This window comes from Raphanus sativus, chromosome 1, assembly GCF_000801105.2.
Source record: "Raphanus sativus cultivar WK10039 chromosome 1, ASM80110v3, whole genome shotgun sequence".
NCBI lineage: Eukaryota > Viridiplantae > Streptophyta > Magnoliopsida > Brassicales > Brassicaceae > Raphanus > Raphanus sativus.
The window spans coordinates 16160762-16188634 of NC_079511.1; the positions used below are offsets into that span (position 1 = coordinate 16160762).

General features: G+C 35.0%; 7 protein-coding genes and 1 long non-coding RNA gene across 8 annotated transcripts; 4 read left to right on the top strand and 4 right to left on the bottom strand.

Moving 5' to 3' along the window:
- Window positions 1-1010: 1010 nt before the first annotated feature.
- LOC130497090 (uncharacterized) lies at window positions 1011-3618 on the top strand. The gene is made up of 2 exons (XM_056990011.1): window positions 1011-2249; window positions 3379-3618. Exons 1-2 carry the CDS (start codon window positions 1011-1013, stop codon window positions 3616-3618), a joined length of 1479 nt encoding a protein of 492 aa, XP_056845991.1.
- Window positions 2563-6696, bottom strand: LOC130495251 (uncharacterized protein At3g43530-like). Its single transcript, XM_056986686.1, has 4 exons — window positions 5595-6696; window positions 4741-5475; window positions 4503-4664; window positions 2563-4382 (listed from the first exon to the last, which is right to left on the bottom strand). The coding sequence occupies exons 1-4, from the start codon at window positions 6237-6239 to the stop codon at window positions 3948-3950; spliced, it is 1977 nt and encodes a 658-aa protein (XP_056842666.1). The 5' UTR covers window positions 6240-6696; the 3' UTR covers window positions 2563-3947.
- A 1123-nt stretch (window positions 6697-7819) lies between these two features.
- LOC130494722 (uncharacterized) lies at window positions 7820-8807 on the top strand. The gene is made up of 5 exons (XM_056990014.1): window positions 7820-7957; window positions 8028-8148; window positions 8226-8345; window positions 8424-8494; window positions 8585-8807. Exons 1-5 carry the CDS (start codon window positions 7941-7943, stop codon window positions 8805-8807), a joined length of 552 nt encoding a protein of 183 aa, XP_056845994.1. The 5' UTR covers window positions 7820-7940.
- Window positions 8808-10325: 1518 nt separating this feature from the next.
- LOC108846600 (uncharacterized) lies at window positions 10326-11877 on the bottom strand. The gene is made up of 3 exons (XM_056986698.1): window positions 10985-11877; window positions 10704-10910; window positions 10326-10635 (listed from the first exon to the last, which is right to left on the bottom strand). Exons 1-2 carry the CDS (start codon window positions 11310-11312, stop codon window positions 10810-10812), a joined length of 429 nt encoding a protein of 142 aa, XP_056842678.1. The 5' UTR covers window positions 11313-11877; the 3' UTR covers window positions 10326-10635; window positions 10704-10809.
- A 2238-nt stretch (window positions 11878-14115) lies between these two features.
- LOC108808818 (putative methylesterase 14, chloroplastic) lies at window positions 14116-16342 on the top strand. The gene is made up of 5 exons (XM_018580920.2): window positions 14116-14576; window positions 15106-15348; window positions 15433-15576; window positions 15684-15818; window positions 15893-16342. Exons 1-5 carry the CDS (start codon window positions 14328-14330, stop codon window positions 16163-16165), a joined length of 1044 nt encoding a protein of 347 aa, XP_018436422.1. The 5' UTR covers window positions 14116-14327; the 3' UTR covers window positions 16166-16342.
- On the bottom strand, window positions 16330-17602 carry LOC108808845 (light-harvesting complex-like protein OHP2, chloroplastic). The gene is made up of 2 exons (XM_018580945.2): window positions 17083-17602; window positions 16330-16595 (listed from the first exon to the last, which is right to left on the bottom strand). The coding sequence occupies exons 1-2, from the start codon at window positions 17484-17486 to the stop codon at window positions 16481-16483; spliced, it is 519 nt and encodes a 172-aa protein (XP_018436447.1). The 5' UTR covers window positions 17487-17602; the 3' UTR covers window positions 16330-16480.
- Window positions 17603-17748: 146 nt separating this feature from the next.
- Window positions 17749-19643, bottom strand: LOC108808828 (uncharacterized). The gene is made up of 3 exons (XM_018580929.2): window positions 19486-19643; window positions 18672-19192; window positions 17749-18249 (listed from the first exon to the last, which is right to left on the bottom strand). The coding sequence occupies exons 2-3, from the start codon at window positions 19190-19192 to the stop codon at window positions 18180-18182; spliced, it is 591 nt and encodes a 196-aa protein (XP_018436431.1). The 5' UTR covers window positions 19486-19643; the 3' UTR covers window positions 17749-18179.
- On the top strand, window positions 19118-19761 carry LOC130495253 (uncharacterized). The gene is made up of 2 exons (XR_008934524.1): window positions 19118-19258; window positions 19423-19761. It is a non-coding gene; the product is annotated as an uncharacterized LOC130495253 (long non-coding RNA).
- The last annotated feature ends 8112 nt before the right edge of the window (window positions 19762-27873 follow it).

Genomic DNA, 27873 nt, shown 5'->3' on the forward strand with positions numbered 1-27873 from the left:
AGCTTTAAGAGATGTACCAACTAGCCATTCGAAAAACTAGTTATTTTTGTATCATTTATTTTATTGATTAACCATGAGCGAGCAAGAGAGTTAGATACTAGAACCAAACTCGAGGTAGTTTCATTGTTTAGCTGAAAAAATGAATGGGGAAATTTCAATTATAGCATTTTGGTGATACCACTTTTCAATTTTACCACAAGCAGATGCACATTTTTATAAATACCTAAAGAAGCTAAATGACAATGACTAAAATAACCTTACTACTCTGACTCTCACCTTTCGAAGGGACATCACCTCCAATGCCTAATCTCCTCCTCAATCAATCTCCTATGCACCATAAAATATCCTATACCCATCAACCATTAATGAATATGCGAAAAGACCAAAAGGACATCCCATATTTTAATTGGAACCCAAAATTTGATCCCATTTCCCAAACCAAAATCGGCATCCAACATAACTCGGGTTTGGTCGGATCTGAATTGGATTGGTCTGTAAAAAAAATGGGTTGAGAAATTAAAAGTGGTTCTTATGTTTGTTGGTTTGGTCTAAAAAAAAGAAAAAAGTGATTCCCTCCCCCCGTAGCAGCTCCCTAGCAGCTCCTCTTGCAGCTCCTCCTCCACTCCTCTCTCTCTCAGCTTCTCGAACGCTGCCGTCTGTTGCCGTCGGGGCGGATAAAGTTGCAGCCGGTAAGTTATGCTCTGTCCTAGCATTATTTCGGAAGTAGGTTTTGGGGGTTTTAATAGATTTGTAATTGTGACAAGTTTTGTTTAATTTCGGGGTAAATTGGTATATAATGAATTTCGGTAGGTGAATTGGAGTTGAGGGATAGGGATAAACCCTAGATTATTCAATTGTTCTTGATAAATTGTAGTAAAACTGAATAACTGGGTACAACTGGTAGAATTAGGAAAACAGGGAAAATTCGAATAACTGGTAAAACTGTAGCAGGATAATAGTAGGGGAAATTGTAGTGAGTTTCTTTTGTTTGTTCCTTTTGGCAGGACACAATGAGCAATCACGTCAGAGATATACCTGGTAGTCCGAAAGAGAGCTACAAGATGTTGTATAGTTATTTGTACATGTTAGAGCAAGTGAATCCGGGGACAAAAACCTGTTTGAAATTGGATGATATAAGTAAATTTGAGTACCTTTTCATAGCTTTGGGAGCTTGCATTGAAGGGTTTGCAGTTATGAGGAAGGTGATAGCTGTGGAGGGGATACGTCTGAAGAACGGTGGTGTTTTAGTTTTCGCGAAAGCTCAGGATCCTAATGGTCAGAGGTATCCACTTGCGTTTGCAGTAGTAGATGGTGAGAATCTTGCTAGTTGGACTTGGTTTTTCGAGATGCTTAAAAGTGTTATACCAGACTCTTCTGAACTGGTTTTCATTAGTACAAGAAATCAGAGCTTGATCTTCGCCATAGGAAACGTGTTTCCACAGGCTCACCATGGTCATTGTTTATGGCATTTGAAGGAAAAGGTGAAATTGCATGCTTGTAACGTCAACAAGAATATAGTCGGGCAAAAACTTATGGAGTTGGGCAGATATTACACGGTTGATGACTTCAATTCTGCTTACGACTCATTTAAGATAAGATGTCCTGCTGCGTACAAGTATGTGGAGGAATGTGGTATTGAAAAGGACAAATGGGCAAGGGTTTTTTTCCCACGTGATAGGTACAACTTGGATACAAGCAACACTCTGGGATCAATGAAGAACGTGTTTAAAGAGGCAACGAGGTGGGCCTTAATACCAATGCTGGATTGTATCATTAGGAAATTCTCTGATTGGTTCACTCAACGGAAGGATGTTGTTTCTAGATCAATGAATACAAGACTGGTGCCTCGGGTTGAGAACTACTTGCACGATCTATGGGCTGTTGCACATAAGCTACCTGTGCGGGAACTTGATAGTTACGAGCTTAAGTACGAGATCACTGACGCTGCAGGAAAGGTGTTTTGGGCGACCTTGGTTGGAAAAACTTGTACTTGCAAGGTGTGGGACTATGAAAAGTTCCCTTGTCTGCATGGACTGGCAGCTTATATCTATTTCGCTAGGAATGTTGATGGCAGGCGCCTTGATATCCATGAGTTGTGCTCAAAATACTACTGGACGGAAATGTGGCATTTGGCGTATTCCAGAACACTTAATGTTGTGCCCGACATGGCTTCTTGGAATGTACCAGATCAGATCAAGGAGGTGAAGATCATACCTCCAGATCGCATCAAGCGGCAAGGAAGGAAAAGGGTTTAAATTTGGATGAATTTGGAGTAATGCATATTTCGAGTAATGCATTTGGGTACTTGATTTTATGTTGTAATCTCTGGAACTTTGTTTCATTTCGTGTTGTGTCGTGTTGTATGACTTGGAAAACTGCGTAAAACTTGAGTATAGTCAATTTATAACAAAACTCGGTTATCAATTTCAGAACGTTTATTTTTTTTTGTCAAACAAATTAAATGTTTCTTTTATAAATGAATAATATATTTTTAATGAATTTTAATGTAATTTCTGAATTTTAGAATAAAATTAACAGATTATATAATGAATAATTACTAAGTAAGCAGAAAATATATTTTTAATGTAATTTAGGAAAAAAATCTTTGTTGGATTCCTTGTCTATTTATAACAAAACTCGGTTATCAATTTCTGAAATTTAGGAAAAAAACTCTCACGTATCTCTTACGAGACCTTGCAATTCCAATAACACTTTGTTGGCCAAAGACATCTTACAAACGAAACTTTCGAGTTATATCTATTCGCTAAATATAATTGCATGGAACTATATAAATAACAATTTAAACTAGTAATATTGAAGGTAAAACTAGATAACCAATTTAAATAGATTAGTAACACTAAATAAATTAGAAACCGACAAAAATATAACTATGACCAAAGTTGGGAATACTAGTATCTTGGGTATAACTAAGAACAAATTTTTTTTGGGCAATTATCTCATTTTAATATCTCACTTTCAGTTGGGCCCCTTTCAGTTTGACTTTTTCCCCTTTTTCTCTAGCCTCTCTCTCTATTTCGGGTCTCCCATTTCCCCATTTCCTCTCCCTCTCTCTCTCTCTATTTCGAGAATCGAATTCTCTTCCCCCCCCCTCGCCGAGCAAGTGAGATGGAAAAAGTGAAGATGGAAGTGGGTTCGGGTTCGGGTTCGTCTTTATCGCAAAGGAGCCGCCGATTTTCTTGTCTGAGGTTGTGTCACTGTGGCTTGCCAGCGAAAATAAGGCAAGCTTGGACTGACAAAAATCCTGGTCGACACTTTTATGGCTGTCCGCGCTTTAAGGTATGAATATATGATGGAATCTGGATATAATGGAATCTGGATTTGAATTGGGTTTGAATTTTGACCTTCCCCTTATTGCAGCTTGGAAATGAATGCAAGTACTTCTCTTGGTTCGATGAAGAGGATGGTACAGAATGGCAAAGGAGAGCATTGCTTCAAACCCGTGATGAAATCCGAGAGAAGAATAAAGTGATTGAGCAATTACAGAAGATCATTTCTGAAATGAAAAGTCATTTGGAGAAGAAGAAGACAGGGAAGGGCGGGAATGACGAAAATGAAGAAGATGACATTGTTAGGAAGTTTGAAGAATTGTATGCTTAGTTTAAGTGTGGTGTTGAAGAATTAGTTTTTCTAGTATTTCTAGTTTTCCTAGTATTTCTAGTTTTCCTAGTTTTCATTAAGTTCTCCTAGTTGTCCTAGTTTTCATTAAGTTCTCCTACTTTTCCTAGTTTTCCTTAAGAGGCACATTCAAAATATAAGATTGCAACATCCATGATAACAAGATTGCAACATCCATGATAACAAGAACAAGTTCCATCCAACATACCTAAAAAGTCAAGAGGTTTCCAACATCCACACAACAACAAAATAATGGGTCCAACTTCCCACAAAATACATAACCGAGTTTACAAAATACATAACCGAGTTCTTCACTCCCCGCTTCCTTGCCCTTCATCCATAGCTTTCTTCATAAACGCCTCAAACGGAACCACCATCCTTTCCTCAAACTTGTCCATTGTCTTCTTAACTCTCTTTAGCTGAGTGCCAATCATTTTCACTTGTTTGATCAACTCCTCCATCATCTTCTTCTGGCTTGCGCCTCCTTCCTCTCCACCTACTTCGTCATCCTGATCTTCGTCATCCTGATCTTCGTCGACAGCCTCTTGTGCATTTGGATCACGCGCAGCAACGTCTACATCATACATCTCTTCAAAAAAGACTGAATGTCCTTCTGCAAGACGCTTTACCCAACTGTCAATAGAAATATCATCGACATCAACGTCGTCCTCCTCTTCAGTCAGCTCTTCCAAAAGAGCTACTTCTTCTTCTGTCTTGGTAGGAAGGATGCTGTGGATATCCCCTGACTGATACCAAAAAAGTAAAACCAAAAAATAATACATGTTAGTATAATGCTACAACATTTTCAAAGTTTGTAGCACAAGAAACATTACAACATTTTCAAGATTGTAGCAGAAGAAACATACCGTTATTTTGTCCAGTTCCCGATTCAATTTTGAAAGTGAGAACCCTTTCATCCCTGCTGATTTAAAGACTGATCTGCACATCCTAGGACAGTCTATATCGACGTCTTCAACCTCTTGTCTGAACTTCAATCCAAACTTGGGAATTGCCTCAAAAGCAAGCAACTACATACCAATCATGTACAAACACTTAACACAATAATATTAATAAATGATAAGGTAATTATCTTCAATTGCTTACCTCCAGTGGCAGACAGAAACCTGGAAGTGGCCATAAAGTCTTCTCTCTAACCCGACCTCCAAAATGATCCATGGTATGCGATATCTCCTTAACCATGTAATCAAACGAGTACCTCCCCCATGGAAAGTTTTCGCAGAACTCGAGATCGTCCACAGCTCTTTGGAAGAATTCCAAAACATCTTTGGCGCCTTTTCCTACTTTCGTTTGCGCACAGATAACACTTCCTAAAAAGAACAAAACCATCATCTTCAGCCGGTCTCTGTGTTCTCCCATAGCCAACAGCTTCGCTTTGACATCCTCAAGCCTTATTGATTCTCCCTTCTTAAAATGGCGCTTCACGAACTTTCTATCACCAAACTCCTTATACCCAAGTGGATAGTTGCGGCAGCTAAGACCTGAGATCAAAGCGTGTTCTCTCAGGCCATAGCGGATGGGAACACCATTCACAATGAACCACACTTCCTTCCTCTTCGAGCCATCCACTGTCCGCAATAGCAACATCCACATTCCTTGGACCATGTGGTTTGAGTCCTTCTCCATGTGGAACACGTGACAGAATTGTGGATGCTTCTCAAACCACTTCCTCTCAGTATCACTCATCTTCGGTTTGAGATTAGCAAATGTAACCATAACGTCATTGACGAAACATTTGGTCGCTATCTTTATTTGTTTCTTGTACTCCGACTCATAGAAGTACATCCTCAACGGTTTGATTGCCTCGGTTGCCTCTAATTCCTGCAAGTAACATTGTGTTCTACATCAGTTATTCAAGTACTAAAACATAGTTCTCCTAAGTTATCCGAGCCTTTCCTAATATATTTAGTTAAACCCTATTCAAGTTTTACAGTTATTACCTCTTCTCCTTGCCCGAGAACCCCGTCACCATCACCATCAACATTTCCTGATTCCGCTTCCAATGGGGGTTCCTTCTCTCCTTCTTCTTGATTTTCATTTTCGTTTTGACCTCTGTTCTCTTCGGGAGTCCCGTTCTCTTCGGGAGTCGGGAGAGTCCCGTTCTCTTCCTCCTCTTGTATTTCTTCTTCATCTTTGTTCTCTACTTCTTCATTGCTATTTCCTTCTTCATCTTCATCTTTATCTCCATTTTCTTCTTTATCTTCTTGAGATGCATCGCTGTTTCCTTCTTCCTCTTCATCTTCGTCTCCATTTTCTTCTTTCTCTTCTTGAGATGCATCGCTGTTTCCTTCTTCCTCTTCATCTTCGTCTCCATTTTCTTCTTCCCTTTCTTTCTCCTTCTCCGATTCTTCTTTCTCTTTCTCCCGATCTTCTACATCCTTAGCCGGTTCTTCTACTTCATTCTCCTCCGCAACTCCCACGGTTCCAACAAATTCAACCGCCGATGATTCCTCATCCGTCGTTTTTCTCTTCTTCAAGTTCTTCGGTTTGTTCTTCTTCGAGTTCTTCGAGGTCCCGCTCTTTTGCGGAGGAGGATCCGTTGGAGGAAGCCTATCCTTTCTCTTACCCAGCCTAGTTTCAACCATGATTCACACGTTTTCGGTGAATAATCGAAGGGAAATCGAAGGAATCGAAGTGGGATGTTCTAGGGTTGGGATACGTTTTCGAATTTAGGGGAAACCGTTTGAGAGAGAGGGGGGGGAGGGAGAAATAGAAATAAAGAATAAAGGGAAATTGGAGAGACTCCACTTGGTTTAAATCGAAATTGAGTGGTTATTTGGATTCGGGTTCGAGATGGTTAAAATCGAGATTGGATCGGAGGGTTTAAGTTGGATTGGGGACGGTTAAGTCTAATTTATGATCTTTGGTTCGTATTTCAATTCGATTCGGTTTTCCCTCCGGTTAAACTTGGTAAAACCCGTAAATAGTTTACCTTCCTTAGGGTTAACTGTAAATTCCAGCAATTCGCCATTTTATATTTTTTCTTTTTTGTTTCATGTCTTTCAAAGATTGACCGATAAGGAGGGTGGGTATAAGAGATGATGTCCCCCTTTCGAAGAAGAGACGAAGAAGCTTGGCCGTCGATGTTAAATCAAGTTCCGTCATCGTCTTCATCAAGCATCTCCGTCATCGTCCTCATCAAACCTTTCCATCGTCATCTTCATCAAGGTACCGCCGTCGTCTTCATCGAGCTTGGCCGCCATCGTTGAAGACGAGTCCTGCCGTCGTCGTCGTGGTGCAGCTTCGATCGATAGGGTTGTAAATTGGGAAGAGTGCAATGGGAAGCTCCGATCGATATAGATACTTGTTAAGGCTCGTAACTTTTTAGTGTTTCAGTTGCTTGATTCTTCCTGATTTGAAGAGAATTGGTTTTTGTTTTGATAATTGGGAATGATTCAAGTGGTTTTGATTTCGATTTCATGTAGCGTGATGTTGAATCCGTTGCTTCCAGGAATTTGACAGAATCTCGAGTAGATTTCTGGCTCCGATGAGCTTAAGAAAGAGTAGGAGGAGTTAGAAGAGAAAAAGGCCAGGGCTGACGAGAAAGCAGCTCTTATATATCAGAAGAAGATAATGATTGGTGCTGAGAAGAAGCTGAAGAAAGCACAAAAGGAAGAAGCTAAGAAGCATCCGAAAGTACAAGATGAATTGGTAACTAAGTCAATATTTGCTCTTGTTTATAAAATCCTAATTCAGTTTATAAAATAATAAATCAGCAGTATTGATGTCGAACTCTGTTTGATTTTTTCAAATACCAAATTAAACCTTAATCTTGTTTGTATATGCTGTCTTTCTGTATGTAGATTGGTGTCAAGGAGCTCACTTAAAGAGATCATGACACTGACAGTGCAAGTGTTACGTGATCCATGTGCTGTATGGTTGAAGTTGGAAAGAGTGAGCAGGTTCATCTCCATTCTCCTTAAAAACCCCCAATCTAGCGTTTTACGTCATCGATCTTTCTTCACAGATTCACTTCGATGCTTACAGGATGCTTTAGTGGAGTTATCCGAGCAAGGAATTAATCGTCTTGATCGTGGAGGAATCAGGCTGTCTTCAAGCCAAGGTCTATCTCCAACGCGAGGTATCGATTTCTCCCCCCAAATCTTCAAATTCAATTCACCAAACTGTAGAATCCGTAACGTTGTATGTATGTGAGAAGCTATTCACAAAGTACGAGAACGGAGCTGAAGGGAGACCTAGATTTGGAATCAGCTTAGGGCTTTCTGAACACATTCTCATCACCTGGACATTCAAATACTATAGAGATCAAGTATCCAGGCCCTGACATGGAGCTTCTTCTCAAGTATGATAAAACAAATCATTCATCCTCTTAGTTCGTGTAGTTTTAGCAGATGATGTTTGTGGTTTATTAGGTCTGTTGATACTCTGAACTCGTGCATCTACTCTGAGATAAGAACGAGAATCCCAGAGACTAGTGAATGGGACTATAACTTTGAGCAGGCAGGAACCACACCGATTACTTTTACTGTAAAGGTAACGTATGATCTAGTGAAGTGTATCATTGCTAGCTAGTCAGAGAGCTTTCTCAGATGATTGTTAAAATGTATCAGTCAGCGGCGTTGAAAGAAGCAATAGATGATCTTGAGTGGCCTGGATCAAGCGTGCAGATTAGCCTTCAAAAGTCTCCTCCTTGTGTTACCTTTAGAAGAGAAGGACATGGAGACTTACAGGTCTTGTTTTGTTTCTCACTTGTTAGTTTCTTGGATATGTATCGGGAGAATCATGTTGGGTGTACTCTTCTTTTCCAGATAGACTTCATGTATTACGCCAACACTGATCTTCTCCTTATCTTTCATTGCGATACTGAAGTCTCTTACAGGTAACAATTAAACTAATCCCTTCTCTAGCGTTAGTTGATTGAATCCTACAACTTATGGCTTAAAAACTCATAGAGCTGGTTGTTTCTTAGGTATAAATACAAGTTTTTGAAGGCGACAACAGCAAATATTCCGGGAAACGTCGCCAGGGAAAACATGGGAAGCAAGCTGACAATAGGAAGAGGAGGGATGTTGAAAGTTCAGCACTTGGTTTCAGTTGCTAAAGCGTTAGCTCCACAAGTGGACTCTGCAGGTTATCAGCCGCCGAGTCGGATTTGCTTATATAGTTCTTTGTCAAGCCTGAAGAGTTTATAAAATCAGTCTATAAGGTTTTCTAAATAAATTATTAAAGTATACTTCATTTATAAGAGTTTATAAATTCAGTTTATAAGGCTTCAGTTTATAAGGCTTTATGACGATCATAAATAACTTATAAATGTTTATAAATCATTTTTAAAGATTTAGAAATCATTTATAAACCTTTATCAATAGTTTATTTATATATTCTTATAAATGATTTATAAACCTTTATAAAATCACTTATAAAAATATACCAAATATTTACAAACCCTTATATAACCATTTAAATAATTTATAAGGGTTTATAAAACATTCATAAAGTTTATAAAAACAATTTATAAAATTTATACACCAACTTATGAGGGGTTTACAAGGCTTTTTAAATTATTTATAAATCTGTTTATGTCACATTTAAAACTAATATTATTATAAATCTGGGTTTTGTGATATTCTGATAATACATCAAAACAATTTATAAGTTTTTATAAAGTAGTATTTGAATAATAAATATAAAGGTTTATAAAATAGAAAAGAATATCTCTGCTTAGACAATTTATAAGGGTTTATAAAGGTAAAATAAATCAGTTAAAAGAATTCTAAATCATTTAAAAAGTTTATAACCATTCAGAAAATCTAATAAAAGAATTTATAAGGGTTTGTAAATTTTTTTAGAAGGGGGTTTAATGATATATACATAATTTATAAGGGTTTATAAAAATTCATAAAGTTTATGAAAACAATTTATAAGACTTTATAAGAGTTTATAAAATCAGTCTATATGTCTTTCTAAATAAATTATTAAAGTATACTTGATTTATAAGAGCTTATAAATTCAGACTATGAGGCTTTATAAGGATTATAAATGTTTATAAATCATTTTAACGATTTAGAAATCATTTATAAACCTTTATCAATAGTTTATACATATATCCCTACAAATTATTTATAAACCTTGATAAAATCACTTATAAGAATATACAAAAATATTTATAAGGTTTTATATAATCATTTAAATAATTTATAAGGGTTTATAAAAAAATCATAAAGTTTATAAAAATGATTTATAAAGTTTATACACCAATTTATGAGGGGTTTATAAGGGTTTTAAATGGTTTGTAAATCAGTTTATGTCACTTTTAAAACTAATATTATTAAAAATCTGGATTTATGATATTCTGATAGTACATCAAAACAATTTATAAGTTTTTATAAAGTAGTATATGAATAATATTTTTATATATATAAAGGTTTATAAAACATAAAAGAATATCTTTGCTTAGACAATTTATAAGGGTTTATAAATGTAAAATAAATCAGTTAGAAGAATTCTAAATCATTTAAAAAGTTTATAACCATTTAGAAAATATAATAAAAGAATTTATAAGGGTTTGTAAAATATATTTTATAAGGATTTATAAAGCATTCGTAAAGTTTATACATTTTATACACTATTTATAAATAATTTATAAGGCAAAAAAGAACCAAGCACGCAAAAACGTAAGCCTATACATCTATTATCTTTGTCATATTGGACTAAGAACTCGTTGTATGAGAAGTCAGGACTGCTAAGGAGATCAAAATGCTTGCTTCCAAGCGTGTCTTTTAGTATTGTGATCTGTCCTTCCTTGAGGAGCGTGTCCTCTTCAAATTTCTTCACCTCCTTCAACATCTCCTTCTCTAACTCCAAATCCATATTTATCTTTCTGCAGTCATTCACTTCCTTACACATCTCTTCTCTTTCCTCCAACACTTTTGGTAATGCAACTTTCATGCTAGCTAACTGTTTAGCAGCTTCTTGGAGATTAGTTTCAAGCCGTTTCACGTTCTCATCCTTCTTCACCATCTGATGTCAACATCATCATCATCATCAGAAAAACACTCAAGGATCTTAACTAATTACTTATGAAGTACCTGAATCTTGAAGTCTTTTAATTGGTGTGTTTTTACTGAGAGGCTGTCTAAGACGCTCTGGATTTCACGTTGGAGAACTTCGTTACCTCTTACAGCTGCTGCTACTTCAGCTTGCAGCTGTTCGATTTCTTGTTCCTTGAAATACAGCTTCTCTCTTAACAAACTCGTTACTAGAGTCTCTGCTCTCAGTGCAGCTCTCAGGAGTTTCTAAAATCAGACAAAAGGTGAAACACTTAACACAGACAAACATGTAATAAAACCTATGTTGAAATGAAACTCACCTCCACTGATTGGTTGTTTGGCTTCAGTAGACATCAATGACTCTGAGTTTGATGCAATCTCATTGTCTTTCTCAACCAACAAACCGTTGACAGTCTGCAAACTCCTCTTGAGGCTTTCAGTTCCACGCCGGGTTCCATGTACATTCATCTCAGATTCAATCAGAAACTGCTCACTCAATCCATTACCCATGTCCTCATATAGTTTCTCTTTGATGAACTTGAGCAACTTGTAACACAGTTGCGTGCTCTCATTTAACTTCGAAACCCCTTGGTATTGCAAGAGGCATACACGCATCTTAATCTCATTGTCTAGCTTGAAAGTTGTCATAGTGTCATCTTAATCAGTAGCTCTACATATGCATGTATTATGTATATCATCAAGCCGTAAGCTCATGAAAATTCTGTAGCAAAGTCAAAAGAGAAAACTTTCTCATTTTAAACAACTAGATCTCTTCAGAACTATGTCTAAAAGTCGTAGCAAAGACAAATATCACAAACTCTGCATGTGTAATCTCCCTATCCAATAAGTGTAAGTTTCAAAGTTTCTCGACCTTACATTCACTGATTTAGATCCCATGTAATAACATGCTAAGAATAACCTAATCCAATAAAGATAGAAGTGAGTATAATTCGAGTCGGATTAAGAAGATAACTCCAACGGTCCAAAAAAAACGGAGACGGGAAATCTCCATAGCTCAATGACGTGATCGGAGCTCTCAGTCCCACGGCGTTGCCGGAAGAAACAGCGTTGATGATGAAAGAGTTATATCTCGACGGTAACAGATTCATTGACATGGACGAGTTCGTCGCTCTCTTCCAAATCGAAGACGGTGGCGATATTCGAGATCGTCGGTCAAGTTCGCCGGAGTTTGTCTCAATTTGATCTCAATTTCATCTCGTGACAGAGATATGGAGAAGAGATAGATCTTGGTCAAAATTAATGAAATGAGGGGTATAATAGTATTTTGCCTATTAAAAATTTAGTGGTAAAGTTGGTTAGTGTAAACATAAAAAGTGGTATCTTGAAAATAGTATTAGTGGTAATTTCTCCATTTTCTTCCACTTCAACAGTAATTGGAGAAAATAAAGAAAATAATACTTTCACCATTGATAATTTATGAGAATAACTAGGAATAACTAAATTTTCTGCTCAATGTTTCTCTGAAAGTATTTTTCAGTCAAAGACTTCCTTTTTCATCTTTCTAATGTCTAGTTCTATCTACTAATTTTCTGAAAAATATAAACATGAAACAATTCTTATTTTTATTTTCATGTAAATCACAATGAGCCAATGTCATTTCGCTACATAGGTATTCCATCAATCGATTAAATTTAATTTAATATATAAATTTAGTGGAGAAGAAGTTATATTACAATAGCATTTGCTTCATATACATGATAATGAATTTAATTTAAAAACTTCATAAAAAAATTAGATATAGGCTCCAATTGGTGACCACCTTTTATGAAAAAATTATGATGAATTTGTTGTTCCTCAAAATTAATACCAACTAGAGCTTGACCCGCACACCCGTGCGGGTTTTAATTTTGATTTTTGATTTTTTATAATTAGTATCATATATTTTAGATGTGTCACTATATAACTAAATGATATTGGTTATTTGAATATTTTAGGTTCCTATACATCATGATTGAATCCGAACCAAAACTAATAATATGTATTCTGTCAACTGCGTGACAATTATTATTAATGCATATGTCTAATATATTTACATACTAACTTATATTTTAATTATATATCATGTAAATAACTCTTTTATGTGGTTCTTATTTTTTAGATATCACCAATAAATAATGAAAAATATAACTACATAGCTTTCAAAAATATTGCATTCTAAATTTATTAAATAGATACATAAATTTATTATTAATAAATAAGGTAAAATATAAGTATGTAATTTTAAAACAGTATTGTATTTTTCTCTATTCAACTGCATAATAATTATTATTACTGCATATGTCTAATTACATATAGTTACGACATATTTTCACAAAATTTAAATCATCATCAATGCATGAGACCGAATGTACTAAAACAACAACGTAAGTAACCATTATTCATTCTTCAACTTTTTTGATCTATCTAACGTTTTACATTGTTATACTGGATTTAAATAAATAATTTGTGTGTGTATGTCAATATATTTAAATTTTATGTTATTTTTAGTTACAACACTAAAATAATAACAATAATAGAAATTTATTTTTAATTAATTGCATAGAATATCAAAATATGGTAAGTTTGTTGGTTAGCTAGAATATAGCAAGTAGTAGTTTTAATATTAGTCATTTAAGGAAAATACAATAAATACTTAAATTATATTTATTAATTAATTCAGTGGCATATGATTGTAAATATTATGCAAGTTTAAAGGTTAATTTTTATTTGTACTTCACTTTTAATAGATTAGATTATGTTGATTTTTTTGTCAAATTATTATGTATGGACCCCACCAAATTCCTCTATGTTCCTCATAAAAAGAGGAATTAATGAAGAAGTATTTTCCCCTTCCAAAATCGATAAGGAACGTTTGTTCCTCAATGTTCAACTTTTTTTTCCAATTCAATTCCTTAAATGAAAATTTGTTCAATTTTTTCTGTTCATTTTTTTCATTTTCATGGTTACCAATTAAAGCCTATAATTTTTCAAGAAAATAATTTTCAAAAATGTTAAATTAATTAATTTCTTTTAAACATCTGAAACTTCTTTCAGAAAGTTCTTTTTTGTACAACCAGATGAAAACAGAGACAAACTAAAACGTTACCAAAATCAAATCCAATATGCTTAGGTAGACAAAATGGAATACACGTCACATGTAATGTTTTATCTAGGATGAAATCCAGTTCAGTATGTTGAAAAAAAAGTCAAAAACTCATGTATACATTCCCACCGGAAGTAAAATAATATTTTGACTTTCAAGTTCAGAAAAAAAAAATGCCACACGCTGGAAGGAAGCAGCAGTGTGAATTAGAATTTTGTGAATCTCTAATGTCCAATCTACAGCATCAACACACTTTGTTTTACTGCTGTCAAAAAAAAAAAGAACACACTTTGTTTTGCCTCCTTATGTCCAAATCTGTCTCTGTCCTTTGTTATTTTTTTTCTTGCGGTGGTACAAAAATTCAGAAACAACTGTATACGCAGTTAATGACCGATTGCTTCCTTCACCTACTCTCTCTCTCTCTCTCTCTGGAAGTAATAAGGGTACTGCTTGATCCCATCTAGGGCAAACGAACTTTGACTTTCTCGGAAACATGCCAGAATTTCTTTGAATCGAAACTCGAATTCAGCTTCTTGGGGTCTTTTGATTTGGAAGAAAAGATGGGTAACAAGATCATGTCCATGATGAAGAAAGACAGCAAAGATGGATCTAAGAGCAAGAGAATGAATCGTTCTCAGAGAAAACTGCTTGCTGATGAAGAGATGCTGCATCGTCGAGCTCTGTCCATGGCCATTCACCAGACTCAGCTTTCTCAGAGATTCGACGGATCCATGTCTAGACGGGTCGGGTCTACTAGCACCAGGAAACAACGGACCCTCTCTGACCCGTTTTCTAATGGCGCCAAGCAGGTTCTCACTTCTCATTACTACTACTTCTGAATCACTACAAATTGTGAATCTTTTCTTGAAAAGTTCAAATCTTTTTACTCATCTAATCATTTTATATATGATGTAATGATTATTTCAACTGGGTCTTTGCCTTTTTATATATATATATTTTTTTTTTGAGAATAAAAGGTTATAACTAAAGTGGAGAAGATAAAGATTCTTTTGTTTAAAATTAGAAAAGAGATGTTGAAAGTGCTCAGAGATTCCTAACTTATCTGTTGGAAATGCAAACTTTATCTAGAAAATAAATGTTGTTTAGTCTGATACTGACATTGGGTTGGGACCAGATGTTCTATAAAAGCTTATGAATGTAGTATTTGTTATTGTCTGAAGAACTTATGTCTCTCCTCTTGTCTGCTACTTAACAGTTTATGCTGCTATGACTAGAAGAGAAGCTCCTGATTCTTTGAGACATTTTAAGATGTTGTAACAATGAATGGTTATAGAAGTTTAGTTTTAAATCATGTATCTTCTTTCCTTGTATCTCCAGGTACCAGATTTTTCATCAGAGAGCTTGACTGTGAAGAAATTCGTCTTGGTGCACGGTGAAGGCTTTGGGGCGTGGTGTTGGTACAAAATCGTTGCTTCACTGGAAGAGTCAGGACTGTCTCCTATTACGGTGGACCTCACTGGATCTGGTTTTAATATGACTGACACAAACACTGTCTCTACCTTGGAGGAATACTCAAAACCATTAATTGAGTACCTTGAAAATCTCCCTGAGGAAGAGAAGGTTAGACTTTACTCTCTTTGTGAGCATTGAAAGCCTCTTGATTTGGGAGAATGAGAGACATGATGAGTTTGTTGTTATATGCAGGTTATTCTGGTTGGTCATAGTACTGGAGGTGCGTCCATTTCATACGCTTTAGAGCGGTTTCCAGAGAAAATCTCCAAAGCTATATTCGTATGTGCAACCATGGTTTCTGATGGCCAAAGACCCTTTGATGTTTTCTCCGAAGAGGTAAATACTAAACACTCTTTTAGCTCATTTCCATCATCCCTTTAAAGAAAACACTATTTAGTCTTTGTTTCTGGCATTTGTGAGAGAAACTGTCTACACTGCTGCAGCTTGGTTCCGCAGAGAGGTTCATGAAAGAGTCGCAGTTCTTGATCTATGGAAATGGAAAAGATGAGCCTCCTACAGGGTTCATGTTCGAGAAACAACACATGAAAGGCTTGTATTTCAATCAATCTCCCAACAAGGTACTCCTTTTACACACTGAGTTAGCGTTTTTGATTGGTAATCACTGTAATTGATTCTGGTTTATGGTTTGCAGGATATAGCATTGGCGATGATGTCGATGCGGCCTGTACCGCTTGGACCGATGATGGAGAAGGTAACACTGACCACAGAAAGATATGGTAAAGGGAGAAGATTCTATATTCAGACACTAGACGACCTTGCACTCTCACCAGACGTTCAAGAGAAGCTAGTGAGAGAGAACAGCCCTGAAGGAGTCTACAAGATCAAAGGAAGTGATCATTCTCCTTTCTTCTCAAAGCCTCAGTCTCTCCACAAGATCTTTCTCGAGATTGCACAGATTCCTTAAGATCGATCATCTGAGACCAACTTCTTTGGAGAGGAGGATATTGAACATATACTTAATTGAGAATGAATTTTTCTTTGGGATCATTTATGTTTACATACCCTTTTGTATACATTTTTAGAATCGATCCATAGATCATATTTATAACATTTGAAGAAAAAAAGTGGTTGAACAACAAAAGGGCCCTGTATTTAAAGATCTTAAGAGATGCAGCATATACAGGAGGAAGAATAATAAACAAGCAGATGAAGATTGAACATAAGGGAATCAGAGAAAGATCATATCTATATAACACCAACAACACTCTTTTTTTCATTATTATTCCAAGTCTAGAATGCCGAAATTGGAGAGAAGGATTTTAACTTGGTCCACAAGGTCTGATCCTGTTGCATACTCTGTCAGCATCCCCACCGCAAAACCAAACATAGCCCACCTGCAAAACAACACACATAGATATATCTCATGTCCAGCAAGTGCCCAACTAATTCATGAATCAACCACAGTTTTTTTTGTGTGATTATTAGCAAGAAATGGATGCATAGCAGACTCTCATGAGTTTTGACAAATGCACAGGCAAGAGGCTAAAACAATCATGACAGAAATCATCAAGTTTGAAACTTTAGCCTCTGTATGTTTGATTTTGAAAGTTATGCTGCAGATGATGAAACATCAGTTTTACTGATTGATATGTCAATAATAACATTTGCAAACTAATGTGTCATAAGAGCCTGATCATGATGCATATAAGCTTATGAATGAAACAGAAAACATCAGCAAATTGGACATAGTTTGTTCTCTAGACTACCAGTATCCAAGAAGACTCACAGTTATCAAATTCCATCTCTCTCTCTATATATATATATATATAATTATATGTTGGAGCTATTAGGACACATCAAACAAAATACACGAGAATTGACCTTCCATTGGAGATCTCGTTTTTGGGTTGGAAACCAAAAAAGGGACCTTGACCAGCAGCTTCAAGCTTCTTCTGCTTAAAGTAATCCTGAAGCTCTTTAGCTTTTTGCCTCTGAAACTCCACCGTGGTTACACTCTTTCCATCAACAGCCACAGCTTTCTGCGGTGGTGGTGGTGGAGGAGAAGTAGACGGCGTAGGAGGAGCAGGTTTTTGGGGAGGTGTAGGTTCCCGGAGAGTAGGAGGAGCCGAGGGCCTTCTCAAAGGACCATCGGCCTGAGAACATCTGATGATGAAGACGCATGGCTTACTCGTTGAGAATCTCAAAGACGACGAAGTTGTCAAAGAAGATGATGAAGATGATGGATTTATAATTCTGATGCACTGAATCGGTGAAGCTAATGACATCTTCCGTTAATGGCTCTTTTTTTTAACTTTGAATTGTCTGAAATCTTCAGGTTGTGTTCTAATGGGTTCTGTAGTGTGTCTTTTGGTAATGTGTGTGTGGATGAAATATCGCCAAGTCTCACCACTTTGCACAAATGATCTTTTGTCAAATGGTAGGTGCTGGGGAATCACCCACGCGCGTCCATAGCGAGTGGACCACAGTTAAACTTGAGTTACTGAATCTAAATTCCAAAGTTATAAAGGACAAACTGAGAAAGGAAAGTATAAAAAGATGAATGTTGGATTTTCAACTCCAAAAGCTGTGGTGTGGATTTTATCATTACAAGACATGGTATAAGCATTAGAGAGATGGTTGTACATTGAATAATCTCTCTAACACAGCAAAGAATTGACAAATCATCAAGTGGCTACAAAAGGTACACATCCGAAAGTTCCTCTTCTTATCCAATCTTTTTTTTTTTTGGCAAACTATACTCATCTCTCTCTCTCTCTCTCTCTCTCTCTCTCTCTCTCTCTCTCTCTCTATTTAAATATCAAAAAGGTGCACATGATAAGAGAGGACAAGAACTCGGAGAGCTATCTACCTCAACAATATGAGCTGCGTTTGAAAGCCCTTTGTTTCTGAACACATGTCTTCAGCTTCTGCTTTGTTGAGTTTAAAATACTGGCCGACGAATTAAAGGGGGAAGCTGGTTACATGATTGTGCACATACAGCTTTTTCTATTTCCATGATACAACTCATCATCTGATTCATCCACTTCACTGCAGATTCAATCATAGCAAAAATGTTTTCAACATATTGGTTCTTGGTATGACAACAAGAAAAGAAAGACAACATGAACGATTGCACAACTTCTATAAAAGAAGACAAACCATTGTGTCTGTCGGTCAGGGTATAGCTATTACTAGTATCTATTCAAGAACAAATAAGTTAAATATATTTTCTTGTTCTATTAAACGGCTGCTTATTCATGATTTAGAGTGTTATTACTATCAAATATCAGGCAATGATCTTAACTTTCATTGGAAGTCAGTTGTTTCCCTAGGTGAGATGCATCTGCTTAGTATCAAATATCAGGCATTGGTTATTCCCTACTCTAAAACCATCTATTACCATACATAAAGATTGATCCAAATGCTTAAATGAATGTAATTTCAGAAGAGAGAGCATCCATCATACATACCTAGGCTCAAATTCTCTGACCTCAGCAATCTCAATACCACAGGTGTCAGGCCACTGAACTTTCCTTCTGTCAGCATGATCCAACACGCAGTCTCTACTCACATCATCATCAGCAAGAAGAACATCGCTAAATGATCTTTTCTTTAAGCTGCTCTTAAGTGAAAACCTATTACTGACTTCAGAGTTATAGTCAACAACACTCGGAGGTGGTGGTGCATGATCCTTCTTCCCCTCGCAGCTATGAACTGAAGAGTCAGAAGGCAAATCTTGTGGTTGTCCCGGTCTATCAGATTTGCGACCAAAGCGTATAAGGGAAGAGCAGCGACGTGAGAGCCAATTCTTAGAGGAATCAAAGTGAAACTTGGTATCAGTATGTTCGGATACCAAATGATAATGGCTCCAAGGTGATACCCTCACAGGTTTCTGTTCATTCTTATGGCCTAGTAGAAGAAGGGCTAGACCGTTGCTATACCCGGAAGCTGATGAAGAGAAGAATCCTCCACCTTCTACTGCAAATAACATCTGTGAAGTGAAAAGATTTCATCATCAACATCACATCACGTCACGTCATTTTTTTCAAAACAAAAGGTATCAATTTTATTTGTTCTCTGAAAATATGGACGGGATGCAGCAAAATAAAACATGAGGAAAGAGAAAAATAAAAACAATTTAATTAATCAGAAAACTAAAAATAGGTTAACAATCACTGTACACAGTGAGTTCGCCTTCAGATTTTTTTTTTTGGAAAAAAGTTCACCTTCAGATTTACAAGGAAAAGGGGAAAAGAACATAAAGTGAAAGGGTAACAGACTCACTGGCGGATCTGAGAGAGGAGGAAGAGATAACCGGAGAAAATGGCCGGCGTATGCTCAGAGAGAGGAGGTACTTTGATGAATTGCTTTTGGCGATGAAAAGGAAGTAAGTAGCGGCGCGTGTGTGGGTCCCGTTTTGATCTTTTTCACTCATGTTTTAGAAACCGACTCGACATGAAAGTAGTTTGCATTTTTTGATAGATTGATACTAATACTATAACTAGATTTTGATCCGCGCTTATTATTTTTCACTTTTATGAAATATATTATTTGTTTGTATTTATTGAATGTATTTATCTTAGTAAAATTTCCTTTATAATAAATTCGACACATATAGACTTATAGTGTCTCTGGTAAACTATGTGCTTCTCTACCTTTGTTTTATTCTCTTTCCAATCAACATATTTATCTGGCTTGTTGTTAAAATTAATGATTTTAGAACGCAACTGTACAATACTTTTACATTGATATTTTGTTTAAACAATGAGACATATTTCTATATTAATTAAATATTTACATTTTAATTTAAATTTGTATACAAATCAACATGTTTGTGTAGTTTGTTGTTAAAAGAAATGATTTTGAATCCAAATGTACAATACTTTTATATTGATTTTTTTTCAGTTCATATAATTTTTTTAATATATATTTATTTCAACTGAACCAACTAATATTTTGTTAAATTGGCCCCTGAAACATATTTTTATACATTGATATTTACTTTTCATAATTAGTGTTATATATTTTAGATGTATTATAATATAACTAACGATATTCAAAAGACCTGGACCGAATCATGTTATATGACTATTTTTGTTACAAATATCCGAACCCGTTTTAGATACATTGGTTATTTAAATATTTTTAGGTTCCTATACATCAGAACCGAATTCATCCAGATCCAGAATGGACAACATGTACCTAAATGGACAGATAATATTCATGTCTAACTGATTTTATAAATTTTTCTATGTATTTGGCTAAATTAAGTGAAATAGAAAGAGTTCTTTTATACATTGGTTATAATCTAAAGATCTGGACCGAATCAGGTTATATGGCTATTTTTGTTACAAATATCCGAACCTGTTTTAAATAGATTGGTTATTTAGATATTTTAAGGTTCCTATACATTAGAACCGAATTCATCCAGATCCAGAATGACCTAACTCAAAATCCACACATAAGTTTATAATATTCAAGCGAGACTCGGTTTTAAAAAAAAAAGATATCCAAAAGGAACAACATGTACCTAAATGGACAAACAATGTTCATATCTAACTGATTTTATAAATTAATAAAAAATTCTTTCTATGTTTGGTTAAATGAAGTGAAATAGAAAGAGTTTTTTATCAAGTAAAATAATTATATGGAGTGAAAAATTAAGTGGCAATAAATGTAACACATTTTAATTATTTTGATTTAAGTTATTATTTTATTCACAAAAACATATCTTTGAACTATGTTTTTGGGTACGTAATTTTTCACCGATTGAAACTAAAAAAAAATATTTTAGTAAAATAAACTAAACAAAACGTTTAATCATATGTAAAAACCTAATTATTTAATATTTTTTATCTTATAATTGGCACAAAGTTAATATTGATTAACTAATAAATAAAAATATGAAGTATTATTATTATGGTAATATAATTAATGATGTAAATTATTATTAAGATAATATAATTAATTAAATTGTTAAACTAAGTGAAATATGGAAACACAATTAATAGATACTACTATTCATGTATCCAAACAAATTTCATTAAGACTACTATTCAAGTTTCCAAACACTATAAATTTTTTTGATCTTCCTATTCAAGTCTCCAAACACTCCAATCTTGTACTTCAGTTTTAATAATATAGATATGATTTTCTCGAATCAATTCAAATCACTTTGGGTGGGTGTTCAAATGTTAGGAACTTGCTTTATTTTCTTCCGATCTGACATTATAGGAGGACAATCAATCAACTACATTAACCGGAATACCGGTTCTAACTAAAAAATGCTAATAGTGGTTTATGATTACTAGTTTAGAAGATCCTTTCTTTTTTTAAAACGTCTTACGTTCATTCAATAACTTTGATTGTAAAGTAAATGATCATGAAATAGAACTGTTTGTAAATACAGTGTGCATCGAGGATGGTTAAAAAAGTAAAAACAAAATTGAAGATTTTGTTTTGAGTAAAGAACAAAAGAGAAGAGAAAAAATGAATTGGTGCAGGGGCGGACCCACCTTTTGAGGGGGTGTGGCACATGCCACATACTAAATATCTAATACAAAGAAAAATACATATTGATGTTGTCAGCTCTTATGGTTTAATAGCTAAAAAGTGTCACATTCAGCCCAAGTTCGAACAATATCCTGAGCATGCTTTGTTTACTTTTATTGTATTTACTCACTTTTTTATTTTTATAAAACAAGTTTCCCTATTTCTTCTTCTTTGCTTTTTTGCTATCTAATAGAAAAAAAAATTATTTTTCTTCCTTTACTTTGATATTAGCTTTTACCTTTTCAAATATATATATTTTTTCATTTAAGTGTTAGTTTATTATTTTTAATACATATTAAAATTACCAATAAAAGTATTTAACATAATAAACCTGTTTATCTTATTAATTGACTCAATTTTTTAAAAGAAATTTTTAAAAGAATTATACTTTACAAAATTATAATTTAAAGAATAATTCAATTTATTAATATATAATAAAATTTATAATTTATATATATATGATAAGATTTTATAAGTATATAAATATATAATGTGCCACATATTAAAATATTTTCTAGATCCGCCCCTGAATTGGTGTGTCTTATTCCATGAATAATGAACTTCTTATATAGTGATACAATGAGAGGGTTTAGCTTGGAGACCAAGTACAAGTAAATCTTGGTGAGCAAGACTTCCTAGAATCGACATCACAATAAAGGTAAATATAACACTTTCTCTTGATGTCTATTATGCGCGTAAGATGTTGCCTCATTAAAAACCTCACCAGGAAAATCCAATGGGAAAAACCATGGTTAAGGGAAAAAGAGTGCAACACACAATTACTTCCCCTCATGTGTACAGACGTCAAGATCCTTCAGACGACGTAATCCGATAAGATGAACCAACTTCTTGAAAGTAGCAGTGGGTAGCGCCTTGGTGAATAAGTCAGCCAGATTGTCGCTTGAACGAACTTGAACAACACGAACATCGCCATTCTTCTGCAGATCATGAGTGAAAAAGAATTTCGGTAGAATGTACTTTGTCCTGTCTCCTTTAATGTATCCATCTTTGAGTTGAGCGATACATGCATCATTGTCCTCATACATGACTGTTAGGGCTTTTTCCCCCGTAGATAGACCACAATCTTCTCGTATATGTTGAATGACTGATCTTAACCATACACACTCGCGACTAACTTCATGAATGGCTAAAACTCTGCATGGTTGGAAGAAGTAGCTGCAATAGTTTGCTTCATCGAACGCCAAAATATAGCAGTTCCACCACAAGTAAACATATATCATGTTTGTGATCTAGCATTGTGGGGATCAGACATGTACCCAGCATCTGCAAAACCAATCAAATCTTCTGTTGATGGATTAGGAAAGAATATACCCATGTCTTTCGTACCTTGGAGGTAACGAAGTATATGTTTTATCCCATTCCAATGCCTACGAGTTGGGCATGAATTAAACCTTGCCAATAGATTCACTGCAAATGATATATCAGGTCTTGTATGACTGGCAAGGTACATTAATGCCCCTATTGCACTTAAGTATGGTACTTCAGGACCAAGAACTTCTTCATCCTTTTCTCTTGGGCGGAAGGGATATTTATTCACATCGAGTGATCTTACAACCATTGGACTACTTAAAGGATGTGCTTGATCTATAGAAAATCGTTTAGCCACCTTTTCTGTGTAAGTTTCTTGATGCACTAAGATTCCATTCTTGAGGTGCTCAATTTGTAGTCCCAAACAAAATCTTGTTTTTCCTAGATCCTTCATCTCAAATTCTTTCTTCAAGTATTCCATTGTATGTGAGATCTCTTCAGGAGTTCCAATGATGTTCAAATCATCCACATACACTGCAATGATAACATATCCTTTTTCAAATCTTTTTATAAAGATGCATGGACTGATAGAATCGTTTTTATAGCCTTCTTTCAACAAGTACTCATTTAGACGATTATACCACTTACGTCCTGACTGTTTCAGTCCATAAAAAGATTGATCTAACTTTATGCTATAACTTTCTCGAGAATTAGAATTTCCTGCTTCAGGCAGTTTAAATCCTTCAGGGACTTTCATGTAAATATCAGTATCCAATGGACCATATAAGTAAGTTGTGACTACATCCAATAAACGTAAATCAAGTCTTTCCTTTATCGCCAGACTGATAAGGAACCTGAATGTAGTAGCATCCACCACAGGAGAGTATGTTTCCTCATAATCAATTCCGGGTATTTGTGAAAATCCTTGAGCAACTAAATGTGCTTTGTATCTCACAATCTCACCGTTTTCATTTTTCTTTCGTACCAAAACCCATTTATAACCCACTGGTTTCACACCTTTAGGTGTACGGACTACATGTCCAAAAACTGCTCTTTTTGCAAGAGATTTTAATTCAGCATCTATTGCTTCTTTCCATTTTGGCCAATCACTTCTTCGTGTACACTCTTCAATAGATTTTGGTTCATGATCCTCATCCATAAGATCAACTACTACTTTGCAAAAATATCATCGACGTCGATTTGATTTCAGTTTCATGTTATTCCAGACATGACAAAGTTAGTTGAGATCTCTTCATTATCAGGTACCTGAATTTTCTTTGGTGTCATGTTCTCTTCTGGAGATTTTTCATTCATAGTTATTACCTCGGTTTCATTATTGCCAATTTCTGCTCCTTTTTTCCGAGGATTTTTATCTTTAGAACCGACAGGTCTACCACGCTTCAGGCGTGCCTTAGACTCATTAGCAGGTTTATTTTGTCCTTCTTGGACATTCATTCTAACTGGAGCATTTACAGCTGGGATATGTGACATTGTCACTTTCTTTGGGTCAGTAAATGCATCTGGTAACTGGTTTGCTAAGCTTTGTAAATGAATTATCTTTTGGACTTCTAAGTCATATTCTTTAGTTTGAGGATCAAGATAAGATAATGATAATTCATTCCAGTTAATATCTTTTCCCAACTGTTTATTCTCTTCCCTTAGTGTTGGAAAAACAGACTCATTAAAATGATAATCTGCGAATCGGGCCTTAAATAAATCCCCTGTGGATGGCTCTAAATACTTAATGATTGATGCAGAATATATCCAACATATATTCCTAACCTCCTTTGAGGTCCCATTTTAGTTTGCTGTGGTGGAACAATTGGAACATATACTGCACATCCAAATATCTTAAGATGGGAAATATTTGGTTCTTGACCTATAATCAATTGTGATGGGGAGAACTGATGATTACTCGTTGGCCTTATGCGAATCAATGATGCTGCATGTAATATAGCATGCCTCCATGCAGAGATTGAGAGTTTTGATTTCATAAACAATGGTCTAGCAATCAACTGAAGACGTTTAATTAACGATTCAGCTAAACCATTTTGTGTGTGAACATGTGCTACAGGATGTTCAAGACTTATCCCAATAGACATGCAACAATCATTAAAAGCTTGAGACATGAATTCACCAGCATTGTCTAGGCAAATTGCCTTTAAGGGAAAATCTGGAAAGTGTGCTCGTAATTTGATCAACTGAGCAAGCAGTCTCGTAAATGCCAGGTTGCGAGTTGATAACAAAGAAACATGTGACCATCTTGTTGATGCGTCAATCAGAACCATAAAATATCTGAAAGTTCCACATGGTGGGTGAATCGGCCCACAAATGTCTCCTTGAATACGTTCCAGAAAGTTTATTGATTCATGAATTATCCTGGCTGGTGAAGGCCTTATGATCAATTTTCCTTGAGAACAAGCAGCACATGAAAAATCATTAGGAAGAATCTTCTGGTTCTTCAGTGAATGCCCACATGAATTTGTGATTATTTTTCGCATCATTGTTGACTCGGGATGGCCTAACCGGTCATGCCAAACAGTAATATTTTCAGTAAACTTCTGGTTTACAATGGCATTTGCCTCAATTGTACTAATCTTAGTGTAATACAACCCAATGGAGAATGCTGGTAGTCTTTCTACTACTTTCTTACAGCCATGGATAATACTTGTAATATGAAGAAATTCAATATTTTCTTCATTCATTGTCTCAATATGATATCCATTTCTGCGAATATCTTTGAAACTCAATAAGTTTCTTTGAGACTTAGGGAATACAGTGCATCAACTATTTCAAGTTGTGCTCCCATAGGAAGTATTATATTTGCTTTTCCAGAGCCTTCAATTATTTTTGCACTTCCTGTTATAGTGCTCACACTTGCTTCTCTATTTATCAAATGAGAGAAATATTTCTTATTTTTCAGAATTGTGTGACTAGTTGCACTGTTTGCCAAGCATAAATCTCCACAATCCATTTCTATTCAAATAAATAAATAAAATAAATTATATTCTCATAAAATAATAAAATAGATTAAATTCATTAATGCAAAAGAAACAACACCATAATAAATAAAAATCAAAAGCCAAATAATTAAAAGCTCATAAATAAATAAAAACAAAGCATCTCTTTAATAGTTATTGCTCAATCACTTTTTCTCTTCGTCAATGAGAAATCGGAAATGTCAAGGTGAGTGGCATCAACCATATCAAAGTCTCCCTCTCCACCTTCGTACACCATATTTGTTTCCACATTCTTTCCCTTTTGTTTTACTGATTTTTGATACAGATCAACAAGATGCTTTGGTGTACGGCACGTACGAGCCCAATGGTCTTTACTTCCACATCAGTAGCATTCAGTTGCTTGTTTGTTACCATCCTTGTTTTCCCACTTCTGGTGAGAGTTAGAGTTCTTAAAAGAAACTCCTCGGACTCGAATTTGACCATATCCACGTCCACGTGTATCTCCACGACCATGTCCACAACCACGACCGCGACCACGAGTGTTGCCATTTCTGCGGCCAGTGTTGTTCTGTTCAGTCACATTCACTTCAGGGAATGGAGTAGAACCAGTTGGATGTAGTCCATTCATACTGAGCTTTAGGTAAAATCACAGTTTTCTGGTGGTCATACCTTTCCTTTAGGTTGTTCCAAAGAATTTGCGGGTCTTTCACCTTCAAGTACTCATTTTTGAGATTTACATGGAGGTGATGACGAAGGAGTATCATAGCTTTTGTTTTATCTTGGCTTTCAGCTTCATTTTCTTCTAGGATTGTAGTTTCAAGTCCCTTTGCACTAAAGGAAAATTCGGCATCTAATGCTCAAGCCAAGTAATTGTTTCCAGTGATATGAAGAACTTTAAATTCAAGACTAGTAAACTTTGACATAATTCACTGAAACAATAAAATAATAATCAAATTTCTTAAATAGAACAAAAGGAAAATAAAGTAAAATATAATCATCCTTAATAAATTTAGAACGTAAACTATATATGCATGGATTTTTATATACAACTTCTAAGGCAATATTCCCTCTGTTTTTTAAAGATGTATGTTTTGGTGTTTTCACACATATTAAGAAAACACATTAACTATACATCATTTTTAGAAATTATCAAATTCCAATGCATTTTAACCAATAGTCTTTCAATAAATTCAATCAATTTTATTGAAATTTGCAATTTTTGTATAGGAAACATAAAAAATACATCTTTGTGAAACAATTTATTTTTCTAAAACATCTATCTTTAAAAAACAGAGGGAGTATTAATATTCTATGGTCATTGCATTAACTTCTTTCACACATCATATAAAGACATATTGATTCAAGATTCAATGCCATTGATATTAAGTCATTCTAGTTTAACTAAATGAAATAAAGAATAATAATCATAGCTCCACAAAAGTGTGTAATAAATTAACGACCTACACGTCTTAATCAATTATCAATCTACGTATAGATTTTAGTCTGTTTTTCTCTTTGAGATTAAAGAAAAAACATTGGTTGCAACCATAGATATTAATAAAATATGGTATGCAGCCGTAGAGACATCTTTACAACTTAATTAATTATAACGAGTAAAAGCAAAGCATCTATATGAACAATATATGCTAGCGTGATGACATAAAATAATCAGCTATAAATTAGCTTATATACGCAAATGTAAAATATAATCATATTAAGCATTAGCTTATAATCATCGACAAAATCTCTTTAAATCAAGATTTTCTTTCTTTGAAACAAGGTAGATCAATATTGTCGATTAAAGCTCTTAAATTCATACTGTATATGAATTCATTCTTACAAACCATGAATTGATAATAAGCATGATTTGAAGAAGGATTGGATATTAAAG

Coding starts and splice junctions, on each gene's coding strand:
- LOC130497090 (XM_056990011.1), top strand. CDS start 1,011: ATGAGCAATCACGTCAGAGATATACCTGGTAGTCCGAAAGAGAGCTAC. Junction 2,250..3,378: donor AGCGGCAAGGAAGGAAAAGG/GTTTAAATTTGG, acceptor CCCTTATTGCAG/CTTGGAAATGAATGCAAGTA.
- LOC130495251 (XM_056986686.1), bottom strand. CDS start 6,239: ATGGTTGAAACTAGGCTGGGTAAGAGAAAGGATAGGCTTCCTCCAACG. Junction 5,476..5,594: donor TTCTCGGGCAAGGAGAAGAG/GTAATAACTGTA, acceptor TGTTACTTGCAG/GAATTAGAGGCAACCGAGGC. Junction 4,665..4,740: donor GTTTCTGTCTGCCACTGGAG/GTAAGCAATTGA, acceptor ATTGGTATGTAG/TTGCTTGCTTTTGAGGCAAT.
- LOC130494722 (XM_056990014.1), top strand. Junction 8,149..8,225: donor CGATTACTTTTACTGTAAAG/GTAACGTATGAT, acceptor AAAATGTATCAG/TCAGCGGCGTTGAAAGAAGC. Junction 8,495..8,584: donor GATACTGAAGTCTCTTACAG/GTAACAATTAAA, acceptor GTTGTTTCTTAG/GTATAAATACAAGTTTTTGA.
- LOC108846600 (XM_056986698.1), bottom strand. CDS start 11,312: ATGACAACTTTCAAGCTAGACAATGAGATTAAGATGCGTGTATGCCTC. Junction 10,911..10,984: donor CAAACAACCAATCAGTGGAG/GTGAGTTTCATT, acceptor GTCTGATTTTAG/AAACTCCTGAGAGCTGCACT.
- LOC108808818 (XM_018580920.2), top strand. CDS start 14,328: ATGGGTAACAAGATCATGTCCATGATGAAGAAAGACAGCAAAGATGGA. Junction 15,349..15,432: donor ATCTCCCTGAGGAAGAGAAG/GTTAGACTTTAC, acceptor TGTTATATGCAG/GTTATTCTGGTTGGTCATAG. Junction 15,577..15,683: donor TTGATGTTTTCTCCGAAGAG/GTAAATACTAAA, acceptor ACACTGCTGCAG/CTTGGTTCCGCAGAGAGGTT.
- LOC108808845 (XM_018580945.2), bottom strand. CDS start 17,486: ATGTCATTAGCTTCACCGATTCAGTGCATCAGAATTATAAATCCATCA. Junction 16,596..17,082: donor AACGAGATCTCCAATGGAAG/GTCAATTCTCGT, acceptor GTTGTTTTGCAG/GTGGGCTATGTTTGGTTTTG.
- LOC108808828 (XM_018580929.2), bottom strand. CDS start 19,192: ATGTTATTTGCAGTAGAAGGTGGAGGATTCTTCTCTTCATCAGCTTCC. Junction 18,250..18,671: donor GTCAGAGAATTTGAGCCTAG/GTATGTATGATG, acceptor TTGAATCTGCAG/TGAAGTGGATGAATCAGATG.